Source organism: Lissotriton vulgaris, chromosome 2_1, assembly GCF_964263255.1.
Source record: "Lissotriton vulgaris chromosome 2_1, aLisVul1.2, whole genome shotgun sequence".
Lineage (NCBI taxonomy): Eukaryota > Metazoa > Chordata > Amphibia > Caudata > Salamandridae > Lissotriton > Lissotriton vulgaris.
The window spans coordinates 144,403,216-144,422,374 of NC_141687.1; the positions used below are offsets into that span (position 1 = coordinate 144,403,216).

Consider the following 19,159-nt stretch of genomic DNA (forward strand, 5'->3'; position numbering starts at 1 on the left):
CCTGGCTGTTCGAGCAGTAGCAGCACTCCCCCCCCCCCCCAAGCGCCACGAGACCCTACGGGTAGGTAGTGCGCTCTATAAATGTCCTTGATTGATTGATTGATTGAAGAAAGCCTCCCGACCCTAACGGGCACCAAAGGGGCTGAAACATGTCGACCACTCGACCACCCACGTTCTTGATACAGTGCTATAGAACAGAAGATCTTTTAGTAATGCACCACATTCATTTTTAACCTTGCCCCATCCCTGACAAATTAAAGTCGTACTAGAGGATTGGAGGTCATTTTAATTCACCTCACTCTCACCATTTCTGATCACTACTGAGAATAAACACTTGGTCTCCCTCCTGGTGGAGGAAAGCATGACAAAGACCCGATGATGATCCTGTTCACGTAACAGATTGAAGCGGACAATCAAGATATACCACCCCCACAACTATTATGTGAATGAGGGTTCTTTAGACGGCCAGAACCCTAGACCTTGGTAACAACAGGTCCCAGGAACCCACGCCGAGCAACACAAAGCCTTGTCAAGTGGTCACAACGGGTCTTCCTCAGGACAGGGCCAGGGGGTGGGCGGTGTACCTTCAAGATGACAGCCTAAGAACAAAGGAGTGTGTGTGTGAGAGAGGTTGCCAGAAATGCTCTCAATGGAGGGCTCTGTCCTGAGGAAGACCCGTTGAGACCACACACTGGGGCACCTCTAGGGTCGAAATGTCGACGTACATCTTACCTCAGAGATTGCAGGATTCCTTCAGACTAAGGATAGGATTCACTGTATCATTAAACCTCTGACCTCCCAAACTGTACACATGCCAAATTGTACATATGCCTGCACTGTATATATTGTTCACATTTTTTAGCACAATAATCACATGTCTTACTTCACTTGTCACCTATGTGTAAATTCCCTGTTGACAGCATCTATTTTTTCTTTGTTTACTTTGGATATCAATGAATGATGCAATTCGGATAAAAGTAACATTTGAAATTTATTGTCTCACTCTCAATCCTTTTGAACCTTTTCTAATGGATAATCTGTAAAATAAGTAACCACAGTGAGTTACTTCCCTTGCAGTTATTGTGTAGAGGTTGCTTTGTATTTCCTTGCTACTTGTTTAGAGCATCCATTATTAACATTTCTTACCAGACAGAACCATTTTTGTTCACATATATACTTTTAGAAAGTAGGCATTTTCTTCTTTAACCATTCTCTGTGCCTCTACCTGTTTGTGTATTGACGGCCTGATTTTGGAGTGACAGGAGCTGGGACTGTAGACAACCAATCGGGGGTTGGGGTGTGCCTGTCCCTTCCTGGATGACTCAGAGCTCTGCTGAATAGACCTTGTTGGAATTTAGAGTAGTGGGAGGAGATTGCCTTGCACCTGAATAGGGCCTGTCTCCTTTGCACAATGCTGTCTTCACCCCCTGTTGTCATACAGCACCAGTGAGGACAGAACTGGTTGCACAAAGAAAACAAAGACATTTTGGGGTATAAGTATTACACCTTAAACCCCAGAACGTCTGGACTCTAGCATAACATTTGCCAAGGAGAAGAGCTGTGAGGAGGAGTACTGCCCCCTTTGCTATGTGGGGTTGGCCTGCAGTTGCTGTTTCTGCCAAAGAAAGGACAAAGAATGGAACTTTGCTTTGAACCTGCGTGAAGAACTCTGAGGGCATGTGTGTGCTGGTCTCCTGTTCTAAAGTCTCAGAGACACAAAGACTTCCCTCACGGCTCCCCTGAACTCTGCTGCTGAGAGTTCTGACCTGCCAGGGGGTGCCTGTGCCAGTTCTGGACCTCTGGAAGTTGTGTTTGCTGCTGGGAGCTGGAAGAAACCCAAAGAACTGAAGAAATTGCCACATCACGCTACTTGGGGCTGTTTTGCTGACGCAGTACAGCTGTGCGAGAAGAATCTCCATGCATGGCAGCGCCGATGCCGAAACCGACGCAGCATCTGTTGCCGCTGCACGAACTGAGGGATCATGGCCGCTGACGATGCTACATCGATCACCCACGCATACCAGCTTTTCACGCATCGTACCTGTGCGGCAAGTTTTCCTGACACATCACCCGCGGACCAGAACCGTCTTGGAGTCGACAAATCACTTCCCCCTACAAACTGGATTCGATGCATCACTTCTCCTGTGTGCAGCAGGACTGTTGCATCGTTTCTCCATGGCTTCAGGAACTGACTTGCCTTTTTGTTTTTCGACGCTTCCTATCTTTGCAGCTGTTTGGCCTTCTGAATTTTAACGCATCTACAGGTACTATGTGAGAAATCACACATCCATAGTTTTCTATGGACCAAGTTGTTTGAAACCTTTTGAAAGTCTTATTATTATTACATATATGTTGGATTTTTGTTGTTTTGGTCTTGTTGAGTTTAGATAAAGATACTCTAGTTTTCTAAACTGGTGTGGTGTCCATTTGTGGTGTTATCACTGTATTACTGTGTGTTTTGATTACAAATATTTCACATATTGCCTTAAGGATAAGTCTGTCTCCTCGTGCAAAGCTACCCAAGGGGTGAGCACGGGTTATCTAAAGTGTGTACCCCCCTTACCCCGACTAGAAACAAGGATCTGTATTTGGCAGGGGCGTAACACAGGCCCCCGCAGGCCCTGCAGTGCGGGGGGGCCCCACGGGTCAGGGGGCCCCCTGGCCTCACTAGTCTCAGCAGGGAAGAAGACGGCTGCAAGCAATGCAGCATTGGGTTTAGGCGCTAACAGACAGTAGCGGGTTAAATGAATGAAACACTCTGACTGTATTAACACAGTCTCACTGCCCCCTCCCACCCCTCCCGCAGGCCGAGGGCACACACGCACGCTCCAAGGGCCCCCTCACAGCTCCAAGGGGGCGGGGCCCCGCCCTCACGTCTCTCCTCCCGGCAGTCCCCAGCCAGCCAGCACACCACGAGGGCCGGCCGGCCCGGACTGCCTCTATTTAAACATTAGAAGCATATCACAGGCAACCCCCGCGCATGCTGGGGGTGATGCACCATGCACGTTTGCCGAGGGAGAGACTATTGTTACAGCTGCAAATAGTCTGAGGAGAAAGGCGGGCGGCTGGCCCATAAACTAAACTGCAGTGCAACCCTTACAAGTAAGTGACAGTTGCACTCGGAGTCAGGCGAGTCCAAATCCACAAATGGGTTTGTTCGTGGTCGTGGCAGCGCGATCATCAGCTGCCTGCAGGTCCTGTCTGAATGGGGTTCTCTTTTAGTGTTTTAAATGCTTCAATTTCATGCAGTGCATAGGGCCGTCCTTATTGACCTCCCCTGCTCTCTACCATCATGCCGGGGAATAGTTCGTCCTAACAAAACAACTTCTCTTCTTATGCCAAAAGGTGTAAGAGTCGAGAGGCTGACCCTTCACCTCCCCCTTGCCTACATACTTTTCCTAAACCCTCGGCAATCCCTCCCCAAAACGTAATCTATCGCCTGTTCTGGCCTTCTCCATTCACGAAGCTGCACAGGGTGAAACCGGCCTACGCCTTAAGCTCCCCCTGGGCACCTTCATTGCAGGGATCTCCCTGCAGTGCAGCCCGCGTTTGGCAAGAGGTCTGCAGAGTTCACTGGTTCGGCTGGCGAGATGGTAGTTGATGGCACAGGAGTAACATCCACGTTCACCTCCCTCCCTCGGGTATCTGGGTCCAGGAGAGGTAGCAGACAACTCTCATCCTGACCAAGGACTTTGTTTCTCGAAGTTTCACTGACGTGATAACAGAGTTGTGGAGAAACAATATTTAAAACCCGCTTTTCTGCTTCAGGCTTCATATGGAATCTATACATTGTGTATGTCAAGTAGGAGTTAACACACCAGTTTTACTACAGGGGTCAAATGAAAATTAGAAACCGCAGTTGATCGTAGATGTCCATTGTGGTTAACACACTGACTTTTAGGTCAGGCACAGACTGACTTTCTACTTTTACAGGAGCTTCAGACTTTGTGTCCTGTTCTCCTTTCCAATCAATAAAGATTATATTACCTGTAAAAAAAATCATGCTCATTGTCCACTTTATTCATGGATGCAGTCATTATTGTGCAAACTTCCCAGTCTCAAACCATGATCTAGCACGCGGCAGCTTAACGCACACACAACAACTTCTGATATTTTTATATTTCCCTCATTTTCATTGCTTGTTTTTGCTTGCAAGAAAGTGTCACTCATTATCGTTGAAATGTCACTCATAATTGCACTGAACTTATGAACATGTCACACATAGCAATCTGAAACCTTGACAGCTATGTTCATGTAAAACAGGAAATGCGACTCCAGGCCAGAAAGGATCTTGTGACCTTCCTTATGTCGTTTTTTTTCTAGAATGTTTTCCTGTTAATGCTTTACACGCATTTATGCTTAACCCATTAACAAGCGAACTCCTTATTTCACTTTCTCTGTTCTCAACTTTCCTGTAAACAACACTATTACAGTTTCTAACTGAATCAAAATAAAAACAAAATGACACGTTTCCAGGATAAACAAAGTAAATGCAATCGACCATACCACAAAACATATTTAGAATAATATTTTTGTTTTGAACTATTTTTTTAAAAGAAAATTATATTTTCGGTAAAAATAAATATTTAAAAGCATTTCTTTCAAAGTAATAGCTTTTGGTCCTAATGTTTTTTTCTAAATATCATTTTCAATAGCTGTATTTTACTTTGGATCCTTATGTTTGCACTCTGTTTTCTCTGTAGGGGTACCTCGGCAGAGGTACAGGAAAGACCAGGCTGTCTCCTATGTACGAACATATACACAGTACACAAAACCAGCCTAATGAGATGACATTTGTGCCAGAAGGTGGCGTTTGAATGTAACATGGTCCGGGTGGTGTGCGGGGGTACACAATTTGTGACAGTTCGTGCTGGGGCTTCTCAGCACAGCTTGATAAGTTCCTACAGAGAGAGGATGAGGCACGTGGTTCTGCTTAAGTCCACTCATGAGAGATCGACCCTGTTTTTGTGGGGGGCGTTTAGAAGATGAGGTGATTTGCAGGCAGTATGGCCTCTCGCATCGTGTTTGGTACTTTTGTGTCCCACAGTGACTCTGCATTTCTGGTGCTTTGCTGCAGTTTAAAAATATTCTTGGAGTTTCTCGTTGCTCAGATGGGTGTAATTTCTCACTCAAGGGCAGCACACAGAAACTATGCATCTCGGTGCACTGCAGCACATGATTATCTACTGGCTGAGCCTCAGTCTTCCCTGTCAGTCATTTCTGGTTCGCACAGGTGAGTTTAGCAGCAATGGGGGGGCAGTGTCAGAGCGTGGGGCAAAGACGTGGGTAAAACAGACAACATTATTCTGTATGTATTTTTGTTTGTCTGTCACCTTTAATCTAAAGCACGCTCCTTTAATGAAAGTTGAATGCAAGTTCAAGTAATCAGTGAGAAATGACTCTTACATTGTGAAACCTCACTTGGTTAATTCAGTCTTCCTGTAGATGTCTGTCTGTGTTTAAGGAGAGAGAAACAATTGAATCCCTTGGACTCTTTGGTGTGACGATGGGTGAAGGCTCATAACTATCTGTCCTTGCTCCAGTACCTCTTTAGATAACATGGGAAACACTTGGCATGGCTTCACATAGAGACAGACACCTCTTAGAAATATAATGTCATGACTGCCACATGGCCTGCTCAATCTGAGACACCGTCAATCAGTGCAAGACAACACTTTGCATGTAGGGAGAGGTATGCCCAGGTGTGTGACAGGGAACACAAAACTCCCATGCTGTTTGCTAATTTTATTGAACTAGCTGCAGAGTTACACATCTTTTCAGAATACCCCTGTCGAAAATCAGGCAATAGTGAGAGAGGAGAGGGGACTTCGGATCCAAATACTCAAAAAAATGCCTTCCTGTAACTGTCAAGAAAAGTGCCCATATCCCCTAGAGGTCATGACTTCCACCCTTCGTTGTAGACAATCCGGGTTCAGTGGGCACTTCAGACCTTTGGGGCCCGGTGTCACTGCACCTGCTGCACCCAATGAAACCTATGCCCCAGCACTCCAGCGAATGTTTGTGAATTCTGTTTGGGGGAAGATACTGGGAGACACCTATACTAGGATTCATGGATAGACACTAACATGAGAAAACACTGGGAGACACAAACACTGGGAGGCAGACAAGGGAAGACCCTGAGAGGCACGAACACTGAGAGACACAGTCAAAGGAATACACTGGAAGACACAAACACTGGGAGACACAGAGAAGGGGAGACCCTGAGAGACACGAACACTGAGAGACACAGACACTGGTAAACACATACAGACACTGGGAAACACAAATACTAAGAGACACACATACAGGAAAACACAGGGGGTCATGTACACTGAGAGAGATGGAAAAAGAAAGACCCTGGGAGACACAAACTCTGGAAAACACAGACAAAGGAAGACACTGGGATACACGAACACTGAGAAACACAAACATGGGAAAACACTGGGAGATACAGACAGGGAAAGGCCCTGGAAGACACGAAAACTGAGAGACACAGACATCGGGAGACACTGGAAGACACTGGGATACACACACACTGGAAGACATAGAGACTGTGACATACAAACAAACACTGGAAGACACCTACATTAGGATTCATGGCTTGACACAAACATGGGAAAACACTGGGCAACACAGACAAGTGAACCTGGGAGACAAGAGCACAGAGCGACAGAGAGACTGAGAGTCACGAACAGACACTGGGAGACATGAACACTGAGGGACTGGGAGATACAGGCACTAGGCGACACAAACAAGGTAACACACTAAGAGAAAGAGATGTTAATACTGAAAAACATACAGGGAGATACCTATACTAGGATTCATGGATATACACAAACATGGGAAATCACTGTGAGACACAAACACTGGGAGACAGACAAGGGAAAACCCTGAGAGACACAAGCACTGGAAGACACATATACTGGGAGACATGAAGAGACACTGGGAGACACGAAGACTGGGATTTACAGACAGAGGAAGACACTGGAAGACACAAACACTGGAAGACGTAGAAAGAGGAAGACCCTTACAGACATGAATACTGCATTACACAGCCAATGGGAGACACCTACACTAGGATTCCTGGATAGACACAAAGCTGCAAAAACACCGGGAGACACAAGCACTGAAGACAGACAAGGTAAGAGCCTGAGAGACACAAACACTGGAAGACACATATACTGGGAGATACGAAGAGACACTGGGAGACAGGAAGACTGGGATTTACAGACAGAGGAAGGCACTGGGAGACACGAACACTGAGAGACACAGACAAAGAAAGACACTGGAAAACACAAACACTGGAAGTCCTAGAAAGAGGGGCGACCCTTAAAGACATGAATACTGCAATACACAGCCATTGGGAGACACCTATACTGGGATTCCTGGATAGATACAAAGCTGCGAAAACACAGGAGACACAAGCACTGGAAGACAGACAAAGGAAGACCCTGAGAGACACAAACACTGGAAGACACATATACTGGAAGAAACAAAGAGACACTGGGAGACACAAAGATTAGGAGATACAGACAAGGAAACACACTAGAAGACATAAACAGACACTGGGAGACACCTGCACTAGGATTCATGGATTGACACAAACATGGGAAAACACTGGGGAACACAAACACTGGCAGACAGACAATGGAAGACCATGAGAGACACTAACAGACCCTGAGAGACACTAACAGACACTGGGAGACACCTGCACTAGGATTCATGGATTGACACAAACATGGGAAAACACTGGAGACACAGATGAGGGAAGGCCCTGGGTCACCTTGATGCAAGAAGAAAGGGGGATCGTTTTACAAAACATGCTTGATTTTTTTGTATATTGCTGGACTGTGATTGCTTTATTATGCACTTTGAAAGTAATTGCATTTTTTCCTTTGCTTTACCAACTACAGTTTGTATAGATTCTGTAATTAGGTACTTGCTGATATGGTTTGTTTTTATTCTACATTCTATGCTATTTATGGTGTTGACTGCACTTGCTTGTAATACGTAGGCCTTCAATCTTGTAATTAGCATTGCTTACAATAGAAATAATAACTTCAAACTGAGAAACACCTGCATCAATGTTCTGAAACATCCAAGCAGTTTTTATCCTCAGCTTCTTGCTTGCCTGTTTGTGTCCTGCTTACTCATAAAGACATGATTGTAGAAATTGAAATTGCTTCCTCAGTTGATGTTTTTATCATGCACAACGCTTGACAGTCACAAGTGAGTGACATGCAGATAATTTGCGTTTATTTCTCTTGGGTTTGGAAGGATACTGTTTTATAGCTTCTGTACTCATGTATATTGTCAGTGGAGTCTGTGAAACTGCAGGTTTAGGTTAGACTTTCAAAGTTTCAAGTTTTGTCCATCAATATAAATTCTAACTCAGACCCTTTATGGTTGTTCTTTGTTCTTTAGCAATAAGCAGTTCCTGACAATAGGATCGCTACTTGACATTGCTCTGATTGCTGTCTCAGTTAAATAATCTACTCTTGGCAATGTTACAAATGGGGTATTTTATATGTTAAGAGTGTTTCCCACTTTCTTATTAGAACGTTGATCAAGACAATATAGAAGCGTGTCATTAAGTGTTGGAGTTTTCAAATCAAAGGTGGTGCTAAGTGGTAGGTGGTGGGCCGGACCGCCGGGGGGGGGGCCCCCTATGTACTTTCGCAGGGGGGCCCCCTCAAGTTTTGTTACGCCACTGCTATTTGGACAATGGTACCTACATCTGCCAACTAGAGACATTGCCTCTGGAAGGCAAGTGCTTGGCCTATTGGTGAAGGAAGGCATGGATGCTGGCAACAAGTGATCACTTAACAGTGATTAGCCATCTGCAAAAGGTACAGAAACAGCTGTCAGAACAAAGGGCAGCCTTAACTACTCTCCCTTTCACTTGGAGATGCCAAACAAGGCTGGCAAGAGCGGCGAAAATTCATCCCCAAAGCCTTACATGACTTTCTGGCTCCAACCCCAGCAGAGGGAGAACCAGTTTTGCCCTTGACAGTGGGAGGCTCACTCATCTCCACAGGAGAGTGGCTAGGGGAAGACTAGAGCTTGTTTATGAGAAGTATGGTAGTAGCCATTTTGTTTTAGGACTCATTTCAAATAATTTGTATTGAGTGGAAGGAATTCTCGAATCACTGGCTAGAGTACAGGATAAGGCTGGCACCTGACCATAACCTCCTCAGAATATTCCAGGGCACTGGAGCTTTTGGCGCCAAAACCAATGGATTCATGAGAAATTGATGTTGACATATCAGATTTTGAAGGGCTCTTGCCGGCCTCAGCTTTAATCCTTGTCCTGCTCAAAGACTTTGAGCTCTGTGACTTAGACCTAGTCTGAAAGCAAAAACTTTTCTTCAGTTGACCTGCTCGGCTTATCAGACCTCACCTCCATCAAAGGTCAGCCTGAAACTCTGCTTAGGTCCAGGCCCAATGAGAGCTGTTCATTGAGATTGGTGCTTTATTTTGTTTCTAGGCACTTTAGCTTTAAAAACTCATATCCCTGATGCCATGTATCTAATTTTGATTATTAAGGTGTCTTTTTGCTCATGCAATGTTTCTCTATTTCACTAAATTGGTTTCAGAACTTTGTTGACTTTAAAATTGTTGGTATTGCTTGAACTTAATACAAATTGCTCTGGGTAATTACCTCCTGCTTTTGCCACAGCTACCAGGGGTTGAGCAGAATTTCACTGAGAACTGTGAGACCTAACCAGGCTTGGTGTATTAAGCTTCCCAAATTAATAATTTGCTTTCTACCAGTTTGGTGTAAGGTTTAAGAGTTTGTATCCCCGTTAGAGCTAGTATCAACCACCAATCTCCTCCTCAGCTACCACAAGACATGTAAGAAAGTAACTCTTAAATATTGGGAGAAACCTGTATTTTCAATGTTGTGAGCACATAAAACAGTACTTGCTTAGGAACCACTACATTTGTCAAGTTTATAGCATGAGTAGATCATCTGGATAACAGACAGATGATGTAGTAAGATGGAACACTTGAGGAGTTAAAAGACAATTTCTCAGGAGGCTCAGTAAATTGCTCAGCAGAACTCAAGCCTTGTTCCACAGTGGGGTGCAGATTCCAAAGCCAGCGGCAGAGGAGCTGCTCCTGTGATGGTCTTTTTCCCCTTTTCATTCATCTGTCTCTCTCTTTCTTGTGCCTGTTGAGGTGGATAGAAGATGAAGAATATTCCGAAGAGGGTCCTGACACAGACTCTGTTACAAAAGCTTTTAAAGCGACTGCCTCTCTCGCTTCTCATCAGTCAGCATATGTTGGGCCACCATATGTAATAGCAATGGTCCCGGCAATGGTTCCGGCTAGCACCAATAGTTTAATCTCTGATTGAAAGTATGTGTCCGCACCCTGTCAACCTTTACGAGTGATTGAGCTTAGTTAGTGTGGTCGACCCAAAGTACTCTATTGCTGTGTTTTGGTGTTGCGAAGCAAACTTCTCTGCAGTACCATAACAGCCTTCGCAGATCTGCATAGGTCATCCGTTATCATGGTTCATTAACTCTTGCATCAGGTTGCTTTCAAGTATGTGTGCCCGCCCAGGACAGTGGAGGTGGTGGTCATACATGTACCATAAAATGAGTATTAGCCTACGAGAAGAAAACAACTCCACAGCGTGTGCGCATTCCTCACCCGTGTGCATGGTGGACCAACTTTTGTTGTTTCCTTTGGCCTATCAGAATTTAAAGCGGCAGTATCTTTGGAGAAGCTTTGTCCAGTTATGTCTGCAATGGACACTTTCTGACCTAGTTGAGAAGCACGGTCACCAGAATGAAACAGTAAACAGGGAAAAACGCTTTCCAAAGGTCGCAAAAGAAAACAGCAATAAGGTTAACATAGGGGAACATGTGTAAAGTCTTTTGGTGCAGCACTCACGTTGCTTAGCTGCTAACAACCCTATAAGAGACTTAACAAATAGGTATGCACTGTTGATAAGTAAACCGCTGCAAACTCTTACCCTGATTCGTGGTCCATGTACCCGAGAAGATTTCGCGACTCAAGTGCTCTGATGAAAATCGTGTTGACCGTTGCTCTTCTTCCCATCTGCCTAAAAGCCTCGGCATAGGTTTTAACACACTCACTCTTGCCACATCCTGCAGGTCCTATCAAAGCAACCTTTAGAAAAAAGGAAATACATTATAGGCATGTAAACAAGAACCTATTGTAACTGTAGGTCTGCAAATCTGTACAACAGAGTCATTCCTGGACCCTCGGGAAGCTAAGAATGTACTCTGGGTTTCACATTGCCTTCTACACCAGTTATGGAATTACCTTGAAGACTTAGAAGAAATCTCGAGATGATTCCTAAATGTCAACATGCCCAAAATAACTTGGCCATGGCCGGTTGTAGCACTTACAGCCAATTGAAAATGTTGTCTACAGTGTGATAATGGATTGCATGCTCAAAATGTTGTTCCTGTGTAGGAAGGTCATTCCTTTGTTTATTCTTCTGAACAAAAGTATTATTACAAGATGGACATACTTCCAAATGTGGCTAATCAAATACAATATAATAAAAACAAGGGTTTAAACATCAGATGGGGGTAGACTGACACCTAGAAGGGTCTGAGAGTTTACTACCTGCCAAAAGGCTTGGGAATCTTTCAGCACATAAGCAGCTCTCAGCTCCTCCCAGGCTTTCTCCCTTATTTCTGTTTTCCTTTTCAGAAAGGGCATCTTTTGGGATTTTTTGGCCACCGTAACTCCCAATCTGTCCTGTGGGCGATTATTAAGAGCACACTATAGGAGTTTGTGAGCTTAGGGCAGGTGCTAGTAAACCACCATTGGCTAATATGGGGTTTTCCAGCTTTTTTGGAAGTTTTTACTGATTGTAAGAGTCTTGCTATTCCAAAGGGCAATTGATGCAGTTTTTGAAGTCCGGGCACTCCAGTTGTTTTTATCATACTTTGGGTGTTCTAATCAAGCATCCCCTCAATGCATATAACAGATCTTTTTTTTATCAACACGCACAAAGGGTACGGCAAGGGGATAGCTGTGAAGAGAGGGGAGTCATTTCCCGGGCCCTACCTCCACGCTCAGCATTTTACCTACAGTTTACTGCAGATGAAAGACAGAAGTTTTTACTCACAAGGGTCCTACTCCAAACTATACTCTTCCTGGTAGCCTTTCCTACTAAAGGCACCTGCTTTTCGTCCCTCCCCCGTGTCATTGTGAAGTCCCAGCCGGACAAAGCACGCTGCACTTCACTTTATTCTGCATATTTTATTCCCACCAAACAAGGCAGTTTCTACGCTTCGTACTGTGTGCTCTGGTTTTCAGATCCCACACAACATCTTTTTCTTATTTGGAGTGCCTGGGAAATGAAACTGTCATTATTATTGTCTTGAACTACATCTAAAGTTCCCGGAGATTACGATCTAAGTATTGAAATGTTATTTTATTTTGCTGCTTTTATACTATTTCATGGATGTCTGTGATTTTTTTGAAAGTTTTATAATCTATATCAATAGTGCCTTTTTCTTAACCTTTTAATCATGCTCCAATTATTGTGTATTTCTTTTTATGATGTGACTTTTATGGCTAAGTAGAGCCGAATAAAAATGTTTAACTGACTAAGTGTTTCAGTGTCATTTCGATTTCGAGGGAGACTGTAAAAAAATTCATGCACCCCACGAAGCATATCCTACGACTTTTTTCAAACTTATCTGGAAACACATAAACATTTACCTCAGATATATGGATATATAGGGAGTTTTTTTCAAACTCATCTGGAATCACGTAAACATTTACCTCAGATATATGGATATATAGGGTGTTTTTCTACAAAAATAATCAGATTAATGCAGGACAAAATATTAGTTTCATAGCCCATATTGTAAGACCTGGACGGACCATTATTCAGTGATAGACGTAGACCTTACCAGAGCAATAACCCGTCAGACGGTGATTAGGGGGTGATGTGACAAGCAGGAGCTACTGGGCCTCAACTTCTGAGATTTAGGTCATGATACCCCTTTGGGTGGCAGTTGCGCTCTATAAATATGCGTTACATTACATTAAATTACATTACATGTTGCAGGGTATGTGCAACTATGGCTCTGCAAACTGGGCTTCAGAACTTGACTCTGAATGGTAGGGATGGCATGAAGTCACAGGCTTCTCATGGAGGTAGTGTGTGTGTGCTCAACCTCAGCACTCACATACACTCCTCCGTATAATAAAGGATGATCCAACCAAGTACTTCACTTTCACTTTCAAAAGAAAAGCATGTTCACTACACTCTAGGACTAAATAGTACACACAGATATATTCAGGATTTTAAGATAGTGTCCTAGTGCTTGAGTCTGTTGGCGCCTCTCCACGCTTTGGCTCCTGGGTTCCTTTTGTGACCCAGGTGGATCCCCAGGCTTGGGCAGGATGTTGCAAGAATTACCTCAGGTGCAGGTCTACCCCCAACACGCTTAGCAGCGCACGGTTTCTCTGTATTTCTACAGTTCCTGACCGAAAAATGTATGCAAGGCTGCTGATCGGGTTGAGTCCTGGCGGCCATCCTGGTTCGTGCTACCTTTGCTGCTCCTCCGCTTCTGGGGCTGAGTGCGAACCAGTCATCCTGGTCAACCTTCTTCGTATACACATCTGTAGTTGGTTCAGTTGGCCAAAGGCTTATGCGGAGGGTTCTGGGTCTGAGATCCAGGACATGCACTTTGCAGACTCTCTCAACTGTACCGGACCGGAAGGTTACAGCAACAGTTCGGCAGGATCCTGGCAACAGGTGAAGAGACGCGTAAGGTGCCAACACCTCAGGTTGCACCCTCACTGAGTGGGTGAGGTGATACTGCATTCTGGCGCTTCTTGGTATAGTGGCACCAGTCATGCCACACTCGATTACTTGGCACAGCGGCTCAGGTCATGCCATACTTGACTACTTGGTACAACATGTCACCACTGACCTCTTCAGATACAGCTTCTATGCTGCACCACATCTTCATAATTATGACCAGGAATTGCAGGAGTGTCTGAAGCCTGTTGTGAGAAATTGGATTGTTGGTTATGGGGGTGAAAGCCTGCTCAAGCAACAGCCACAACGCCTGTCAGGATGAACTAATACAGTCACTTCATTAACCTGTTCATAACCCTCTGATAGCTTGGCACAAAAGCAGTCAGGCTGACCTTAGAGGCAATGTGTAAAGTATTTATGCACAACGCAAACATCAATAAAGTGAAAACACGATACAAGAACAATCCCAAGCAAATTAAGAAAAATAGAGTAAATTAAATGACATTTTTGATACCACAACAACAAAAATCCAGTCAGTAGAACTGGCATTTTTAAAGTTTAAAATGAAAACTAGTGCCTAAACAATCAAAGCACCAACTGCAGACATCTAGTCAAGGAAGACCAGGGCCGGGATGAAGTGCAGGTCGGATACAAGAAGTGGATTGGGCCCAGTCTCAGCTTACCATCGGAGTTTAAAGAAATATCAAGTAAAAATGCCTGAGAAGGTAATGTTCAGCAAAGAAAAGGCAGCTGGTGGTGTCTGAGGTGGAGGTGTCATCGTCAGGGTGCCGCTGGGTGAAGTTGTAGTGGATAATTCTTTGTTCAAACTTCGCCTCTTTTTTAGAAGTAAAAAATCTCCATCGGGACAAAGCTGCAGGCTGTAGCCTACGAGGGATTGACAAGGCAGGATACCCCTTCTGTGAGGAGGCGCTGAACAGGATTTGCTGCTACGGAGAACGTAGTTGGAGCTGCTGCTAAGTCAGGCTGACCTGTGATGCACCTTGGGTAAATCGATAAGTAGGTAGGTCCCGTTCTCCTCTCGGTTCTCAGATCACTTTTTGGCTAAACCTTTTAAGTCCCAAGTTTTGGATTTGGTCTATCTGAGCAACTTAAGCACCACTTCTAAGGGTCCAGGATTGGAGAGGCACCACATAGAGAGTCAGGACGCACTCAGACAGGGTCCAGGTTTGGGTTCAAGATGGTTGGAGTCTTTTCTCTCCCTGCGGTTCTGATCAGAAGGCCAGCCAACTACCCCTTGGGGTCACTGTGAAAGACCTGGGTTCAAAGGGAAGTGCAGGGTTCAAGGCGCAGGGTAAACCTCTGGGGTGCAGGGCAGGCAGCTGAGTTCTTGATCCAGCAAAGCAAGTCTTAAAGTACACCGCAGGTCACAGCAGAAGGCAGTCCTCAGAGTCCTTCCGCAGGTCCAGAAATTGATCTGAAGAGTGGGTTTGAGGGTGGATTTTTTTTGAAGTAGGAAACATTTCAAGAAGTACCCCTCTCAAAGGTGCTTGGAATGTATTGCCTACCTGCCGTGGCTCCTGTATGTGTACAGTCACAAAAGATTAGTGTCAAGTTGTTTGTGTGAAGACAGGGCACGCCCTATTGATTTCCAAATGGAGTTGTGCCCAGCTCTGCCCCTCCCCCCATCCTGCCTGAGATTACCCATCCAAACACACCAAATACATCTATTGTGTGTGTGTCTGAGAAGGTTATACAAAGGCCAGTCATGTGACCTAGGAACAGGCTGCAGGCACGAAACAGGACAGGAAAATGCCAACTTTCTAAAAGTAAAAACAATAAAGAGTTTGGCCCCTAATCAGTAAGGCCAATATACAATTTAACCAACAAAAAACTGCCAATACTGATGCTAAATCAAACTTCACATTTATACCAGCAGCCAGACGACCTAAACACTCTGGTTGGAAAAAATGTAAATATTATTTTTCTTTATCAAATATTTTAAACTGTCTTATTTGTTATACTTGCGTTGGAAAAAACATTTGTGTTTAAGAATTTTCAACAATACAAATAAAATATATTTTAAGCATACACTGAAGACACAACAACACTTAACACAAAAACAGACAAATGTAATTCAAAAGAAATTAAAATCTCAATACAGTAAACCATTCATATGTATTATGTACAGCTCCTGTTCTATACAAATTTTGAGGAGAACCCGACATTCATGTCCCAAGGATTTGAAACGCGTCAACTATTTGTTTTTGTGACCAAATAGGAGCCCACTTAGATGGGTAGACCACATGATGCTCACCACTAATTAGGTGTATATTTACTTGGAAATATGAAGTGAGCTCAGTTGGTCCACCATTTGGAATTTACCTCTGATTCAAAAAACTAAAATGTGATGTACAGAATTAAAAAGCATTAGAGGTATTGAATACAAAAATATAAGTGAAGATCAAAATTTGTATAGGACAGGAGCTGTACATATTAATGATTTATTGTATTGAGATTTTGATTTATTTTGTATTACATTTGTCTGTTTTTGTGTTAACTGTTGTGTCTTCAGTGTATGTTTAAATTATATTTCATTTGTATTGTTGAAAATTCCAAAAAACAAATGTTTTGTTCAACACAAAGATAACAAATAAGACAGTTTAAAATATTTGATAAAGAAAAATAAAATTAAAATTTTTTCCAACTAGAGTGTTTAGGTCGTCTGGCTGCTGGTATAAATGTGAAGTTTGATTGAGTATTGGCAGTTTTTTGTTGGTTAAACTTTCTAAAAGTGGCATTTTTAAAATTGTGACTTAAAATCCGACTTTACCATTAAAGAGGATTTTAAATAAAATTACTGACGCCAAACATGAATTTCCTATCTGCTTCCAATCAAACGTTAGCACTTATTTAATGTAATAAGGTAACTTAATCTAATCCTACGGGAGAGGGAGGCCTCATGGTGGTGAAAAGAGAATTTAAGGGTTTTTCGCCACCAGGACATGTGAAACTTTAAAGTACATGTCCAACTTTTTTATTACAATGCAGCCTTAACTGGGGGCTGTTTAGGGCATACCTTAGTGGTGAAATATGTGTATTAAAAAGAGAGTTTTAGGCTTGGCACAGGGGTGATGTTGCCAAGCCAGATTGGCAGTTTAAAACTGCTAGCAGGCTGCAATGGCAGACCTGAGGCATGTTTTACAAGTCTACTTAAGTGGGTGGCACAATAAGTGCAGCAGGCCCACTAGTAGCATTTAATTTACAGGCCCTGTGCATATGGCATACCAGTTTACTAGGGACTTATAAGTAAATTAAAGATACCAATCAAGACAATTTTATCATGTTTAGGGAGTGAGCACAACCCCCTTTAGCACTGGTTAGCAATGGTAAGGTGCACAGACTCCTAAGGCCAACAAAATGTATTCAGCAAAAAAAGGAGGGCTGGAGGCAAAAAAGTTTGAGGGAAGACCACCCTAAGTCTGACAGATCTAACACCCACCGACAAAGGCAAGCATACATCGCTCTCCATAGTCTTCCTCTTCTGCAGATGGACTGAACAGGGGTCATGCTGTGCCTCGCTCCTCGTGGACGGTACCTCCTACAGCAGGGTTGGTATGCTCCTTCCCTCTTGTAGGGTGCAGGCAGGGAGTCCAGTTTCCATAGGCCACTTTTGTGTAGAGGGATTCGGCTCAAAGAAGAGTAGTTTCCAGCCTGAAGCACCCACAGCGGAGGCCAAAAGAGTGTAAGCTAATTGCATCTGCCTGTACTCAGCCACACTAAATAGTGATCAGTAGAAAGGCAAATTGCTGGCCTCAACTAAGAGGCCTTTTTTACCTTGAACAACAGAGGCTATGGTGCAACCCTTTCTCTCTAACATCTACAAAATGGCAGTGCTACAGGAAGACTGATCGGCAGCTTCTTTCAAAAAAAGACTAAATTAACTTTCTAAAGGAGCCTTCTCCTCTCTCCAGCTTCTGGAATGACAGCAATACACTTCCACTGTCCTGGAAAATAATCATACATCCATCTTGTAAAAAGAAGGTCAGAGCAGGGGCATGAAAAATTGATCCCATAAGACTTTATTACTCTGGTTTATTCACCCACACACCATACATGCACCATGCAGGTCACAAGCACGCAAACCGCACACTTGGGATGTTAGTGCTAGGATCTGGGTAAGTGTATAGAAGCAGCACTTTACATGAGTGTGCCAGACAGCTTCCACTCCAGTGACACAGATAAAAGGTCTGCCCACAACTATGGACTCACAAAACACTGTATGCTGCCACCATCCCTCCATACGCATGGTAAGGACAGTAGGCCACAGTTTATAAAATGTCGGTGTGCCCCTCCAGATCACAGGGTAGACCAGGACCTCACACATGTCAAGGGATGCGCGTACACAACTCTGCGCACATACTAGAGTAGTGTGAGGCTAGAGCCAAAAATCAAAAGACAGTAAACAAGAAACAAACAGCCGGGCACTCAGGTGAAGATGACTGTACTGAATACAGGGGAAATTCTGTCCTACCATGGCTTTATTACCACAGTATCACGGGCGGGGTCAGTTTGCTTCTCTTGTCATCAGTCTCATACAAAAAGAGGCATTTATTGCATGAGCTGATTCAAGTGTAAATCGATTATGCACTTTGAGCTTGTTTCTAAGCATGCTGTATCTTTTGAACACAGATTTTGCTTTTTTTTGTTAATGAGCCGATTCATAAGGCATTCATATTTTTTTCACGTGATTACTCTGACTGTGGTGGCTCAATCCTCATTTGAATCTGAGGTTAAATTGGTTGGCCCTGGCCACTTCCTTGGCCTGCTCTTCTACTCACACTGACCTAGAGGAGTTAAACGTAAACCACAGAGTTTTCATTTTGTAATGAGTGGAAATTGCAGGAACCTCCTATGAGCGGGTAGGAATAGTGCGCATGTAATGTTTTGTGTCCGATATTTGGAATCGTGACTTTGGTGGTTTTCAGGGTTCCCCTTGGTTTCCATCCATTATTAAAAATACTGTATGGAATCCAAGGGGAACCCCCAGATGTCAAGGACCTGGTTGAGCCAGTAATCACCGGACATTTTAAAAAGGAGCCAGGTATCACCAGTGCACAGGCGAGAGCCGCCACCAGCAGCGCATCACAAAAGAGTTTCATGAACATATGGGGAGGTCAGAGAGGCAATGCAGAGATCTGGAGGCTTCCCAAGGTAGTTTGGTGAATAGATTGGTAAAACCACCCTGGGCGGCGCAAGAGGTTCGCAAGGTATATCGGAAGGTAGGTCAAGTGGGTAATAAGCAAGACTCGGTGGGCACACCCAAATAAGTATGCTTCAGAGAAAGTGTGGATGGGTAAGAACTGCAGTCAACTTGTGGTCACCAATGTAAAGGAATGGAGAATAAGTGATGGTGTGAGTAAATCCTAGCCTCTG

General features: G+C 43.9%; 1 protein-coding gene across 1 annotated transcript in view; it reads right to left on the reverse strand.

The window, feature by feature from the left end:
• LOC147729701 (dynein axonemal heavy chain 17-like) overlaps positions 1-19,159 on the reverse strand; it is a 1,258,223-nt gene that overhangs the window by 1,234,223 nt on the left and 4,841 nt on the right. Inside the window, exon 3 of the mRNA XM_086954021.1 lies at positions 10,985-11,142. Coding sequence (XP_086810147.1) covers positions 10,985-11,142 — 158 coding nt within the window. The remainder of the gene's footprint in view (positions 1-10,984; positions 11,143-19,159) is intronic.